Source organism: Octopus sinensis, unplaced genomic scaffold (assembly GCF_006345805.1).
Source record: "Octopus sinensis unplaced genomic scaffold, ASM634580v1 Contig17090, whole genome shotgun sequence".
NCBI classification, from domain to species: Eukaryota; Metazoa; Mollusca; class Cephalopoda; order Octopoda; family Octopodidae; genus Octopus; species Octopus sinensis.
This window is the reverse complement of record NW_021834793.1, coordinates 2,465-7,500: the sequence shown is the minus strand read 5'-3', so window position 1 is coordinate 7,500 and position 5,036 is coordinate 2,465. Positions and strand designations below refer to the sequence as shown.

Sequence of the window (5,036 nt, the reverse complement as noted above, 5' to 3'; positions counted from 1 at the left end):
TGACTAGTATGCTGCTACACCAGTCATTGGGTATGACTCCTTCGTGTATCACCTGGTTGACTATACGGGTGACTAGGTTATAGCCGACACTGCCAGATATTTTGAGCATCTCTGCAGTAATTTCTGATGGGCCTGGGGCTTTCCCTGTCTTCATGCTTCTAATTGCCTTAGCTACCACGGAACTATCAACTCGGATAGCTGGTCCCTCTGTTGGGTCAACATTCGGCAGACTCTCTTTATCCCATTCATTTTCTTTATTCAGCAACCTTTCATAGTGGCATCTCCAAACCTCTCTCTCTGCATCCTCATTTACCGCAAGTGAACCATCATCCATGCGAACACACTTCTCTCCTACCACATCACGATTCTCTCTCACACACTGTCTTGCAACATGAAATACCTCAAGTCTTTCATCCTCACGGCTCAGAACATTGGCAAATTTTTTCTTATCCGCTTCTCCTCTGGCTAAATAAACCTGTCTCCTAGCTTCCCTTCTGGCTGTCTGATACAATTCCCTGCTACCACCGTTCTTCCAGTCCTTCCAAGCCTGTCTCTTTTGTCTGATAGCCCTGTCAACCACAGTGTTCCACCACCATGTTACTCTGGTTCGAGATGGTACTTTGCTCCATCCACATATATATATATGTATATATATATATGTATATATGTATATATATATGTATATATGTATATATATATGTATATAAGTATATATATATGTATATATATATGTATATATGTATATATATGTATATATGTATATATATGTATATATGTATATATATGTATATATGTATATATATATATATGTATATATGTATATATATATATATGTATATATATATATATGTATATATATATGTATATATGTATCATCATCATCATCATCATCGTTTAGCGTCCGTTTTCCATGCTAGCATGGGTTGGACGGTTCTACTGGGGTCTGTGAAGCCAGAAGGTTTCATCAGGCCCAGTCAAATCTGGCAGTGTTTCTACGGCTGGATGCCCTTCCTAACGCCAACCACTCCGTGAGTGTAGTGGGTCCTTTTTACGTGCCACCCACACAGGTGCCAGACAGAGCTGGCAAACGGCCATGAACGGATGGTGCTTTTTATGTGCCACCGGCACGGGGGCCAGGCGAGGCTGGCAACGGACACGAACGGATGGTGCTTTTTATTATTATATTTTACTGCTTAATTTCAATCAACAAATACTGTGGTATCTATGACACCTTTCTAAATTACTCATCAAGAAGTCTGTGAGATATGTAAAACAACAAACATGACAAATGTTATGTCAATATTAACAATTAACTAAATCCCAATGTTTTGGACCAAGAACTGTTGTTACTTGAGGACGTTATCTTTGCTTTCGTAAGGACTTAATTTATTCTCCTTAACTCACTTTAGTTTAATATGTTACTCTGGTTTTGCTTTATACCAGAGGTCAAGGACATTTTGAAAGTGAAGGGGTTCAACAAGATTACTAAAACTTAAAATCAAATTATTTTAATTAACTAACAGAAAATGAGTCAACAAACTTTTTGCTTAAATATTCAACCTAAAACATTATTTTCCTTTTCATCTGAATTCTCTTGGCAAATTTTGGAATCGTACTTGCCAAACATTAGATGTGATCAGAATTGAAATACTTTCCTTTTCCCCAAAAACTCCACTTTTATTTTCATTATATTTAATCAACTAGCATCTTCTACATTTGAAACCAGATTTTAGATTTCCCTGCCTTTCTCTCACTCATTATATCAGGTACACTTCACCACCTACTCTCCGCTCAGCTTCTCCTTCAAAACTTTTCTCAATCACTCTACTGATCTGAACTCTTAAATACACAAAACATAGATAAATAACTAAATACAATTTTATCAGAACTTCATTGACTGGAATCTATATACCTTGTATAAACAATACATTTTGCTCTCCTGTCAGTTAATGATAACTTAGCCACTTGATACATGACTCTTCTCTTCTCTCTCTCAGCTGAAACAACATACATACCTGCTTGCTATCAATCTTTTCCCCCTATCTCTTTTGCAATCTAAGACTGAGGCAACTCTCTTACTTTCTCTCTGTCAGCCTAAACTATTTCTTTCAGTATTTTCTCCCTCCTATCGAAAGTAACTTTTTGAAATCTGTATATCATACAATTAGATGTATACCATGTAAGAAAGAGTTCAGTTTTTTTATATGTTCTTTCTTCTAAGCAAAACCTTTCAAAATCCAGACATTGTAGATGGAAGTGAACTCTTTATTTGCAATTTATAACTATAAAAAAATAACTGCACCTTAATTACTAGGAAATTCTGAAACTTACTTTTTACTGCTAATAACCAAACATTATAATAATTTTGTATACATTTGGCAATATCTAGAGTATGAATCATACTCTAATGTATTAGAGAAATAATTTAATAAATACTTACTATCTCATAAAATAGCACTTTCAAATACACACACACACACACACACTCGAAAACAGGTTTTTACAAACACTATTCAATAATAGTCACAATATTTAAAGAAAGATTTTCTTAAAGGTCATTCATCATCATCATCATTTAGCGTCCGTTCTCCATGCTAGCATGGGTTGGACGGTTCAACTGGGGTCTGTGAAGCTGGAAGGCTTCATCAGGCCCAGTCAGATCTGGCAGTGTTTCTACGGCTGGATGCCCTTCCTAACGCCAACCACTCTGTGAGTGTAGTGGGTGCTTTTTACGTGCCACCTGCAGAGGTGCCAGACAGAGCTGGCAAACGGCCACGAACGGATGGTGCTTTTACGTGTCACCGGCACGGGGCCAGGCGAGGCTGGCAACGGACACGAACGGATGGTGCTTTTACGTGCCACCGACAATCTAAAAATAATTCTCAGAAAAACAGAACAGCATATGTATATATGTATATATATATGTATATATGTATATATAATATATATATATATGTATATATGTATATATATATTATATATATATATATATATATATATATATATATATGTATATATGTATATATATGTATATATGTATATATATATATATGTATATATATGTGTATATTGATTGATTGATTGATTCTAGTTTCAGCTCATGAGCTGTGGCCATGCTGGGGCACCGCCATTTGGTGTTGCTACTTGGTTTTATTTCACGAACGCTTTCTAGCAACTGCCATTTGGTGCATGAGAGAGTTCGATGCAGCTGCCCTCATCTGCACCTCCTGCCGTGAAGTTGGTTCATCTGGGACACCTGACAGGAAGAGATCCAGTTTCATTTTAAAGACATCTGCATCCACCCCATGCAGGTCTCTCAGGTTCTTCGGAAGGAGATTGAAGAGCTGTGGGCCTCGGAAGCCCAGGCTATCACAGTATCTTGTCCTACATCTTGATGGCAAATTTGGAGTCCTAGGCACCACGCAGTGGCGCCCAGTTCTGGCATTTGTGTAACTCTCGATGCCAAAGTTTGGGACACATCCCTCCAGGATCTTCCAGATGTATATTATGGCATATCTTTCCCGCCTACGCTCCAAGGAATATAGTTTTAATCTCTTGAGTCTTTCCCAGTAGCTTACATTCTGCATAGAGGCTATCTTCTTCGTGTAGCTACGCTGGATCGCCTCGAGCTCTGTGATCAAATTGACACTGGATGGTGACCATAACTGAGAGCAATAGTCAAAGTGACTTAGGACAAGTGTCCTCCAGAGGACCATCATGGTTTCTTGTTCTCTTGTTCTAAAGGTTCTGAGAAATCCATCCGGCCAGTCGTCTACATTTCATTGCCAATTTAGCAACATGAACACGAAAGGTTGCGTCATCACTCATGTAAATACCCAGGTCACGCACTGATTGTGCCTCTGGGATTGATATTCCTCCGGGTCCAGTGTATTCCTTGGGTATTGCATTTAGTTTTGCATGCTGATAGTATAAAGCTTGAAACTTTTCAGCATTGAACTGCATGCTTTTCTTTTCAGCCCACTTGTATATTTTGTCCAGCTCACATTGCAGGCGTTTAGTGTCCTCAGGGTTCTGTATTGCCTGTGAAACTTTTGTATCATCTGCATAACTTGTGATCGTGGCTCTCTGCGTGGCTGAGGGCATGTCTGAGAGGGCCATTATGAACAGTAGTGGTCCCAGAACAGTGCCCTGCAGGACACCGCTCACTATTTGTGTGTTGATGGAAGTGGCCCCATTGGCTACTACCACCTGACTTCTATCTTTCAGAAAGTCATGAAGCCATTCTCCCAGTTTTCCAACTATGTTGAGATCACGCAGTTTGTGACATATCATTCCATGATCGACTTTATCAAAGGCCTTCGCAAAGTCGAGATATATCACTTCTACATTTGAGTGGTGAGAGAGCAGCCGTTTCAGCACCCAGTCATAGTGTTGTAGGAGCTGAGTTAAACAGCTTCTCCTGGTCGGAAACCATGTTGGGTGTCGGGCAGCAAGTCATTTTCTTCAAGGAAGGTGATCAGTTTCCTTCTGACTATTCGTTCCATGACCTTGCTGATGTGTGAGGTCAGAGAGATAGGTCTGTAGTTCTTGGCCTCCGCTCTGCTACCTCCTTTATGAATGGGGCATATTTTACCTTCCTTCAGTTTTCTTGGAAGTTTGCCAGCTGCAAGGAAGCTCTGAAAGAGGAACTGCAGTGGTCTTGCTAGGACTCTCTTACATGCTTTTAGGAGGATTGCCAGGAATCCATCGGGGCCAGTAGCTGAGTCTATTTTCATTTCATCTATAACCTTTATTACATCGTCTTCCTTTATATCGATGTAATCTATCGTCACCGCCTCTGATTCTATATCTGCAGTGGTAAAGAAGTCAGTTGGATTGGTGATTTGGAGATGCCCAAGGGGTGGAGTGAAAACACTCTTGAATTGCTCATTCAGTATTTCACTTACCCTCATTGGTTTTCATGTAAGTGTGCCATCCTTTTCAAGGAGTGGCCCTATTCTACAGTGCACCATAGCTGTTTCTTTGGCATACCTGTAGAAAGCTCTGGGGTTAGATTTTATGTTGTCTATAGCCCA

General features: G+C 39.6%; 1 protein-coding gene across 1 annotated transcript in view; it reads right to left on the bottom strand.

Annotated features, from left to right (window-relative positions):
* LOC115230998 (histidine--tRNA ligase) overlaps nt 1-3,978 on the bottom strand; it is a 61,894-nt gene extending 57,916 nt beyond the window's left edge. The window contains exons 1-2 of the mRNA XM_029801093.2: nt 3,944-3,978; nt 2,080-2,086 (exon numbers count right to left, since the gene is read on the bottom strand). Coding sequence (XP_029656953.2) covers nt 2,080-2,086; nt 3,944-3,963 — 27 coding nt within the window. The 5' untranslated portion in view covers nt 3,964-3,978. The remainder of the gene's footprint in view (nt 1-2,079; nt 2,087-3,943) is intronic.
* Between the last annotated feature and the right edge of the window lie 1,058 nt (nt 3,979-5,036).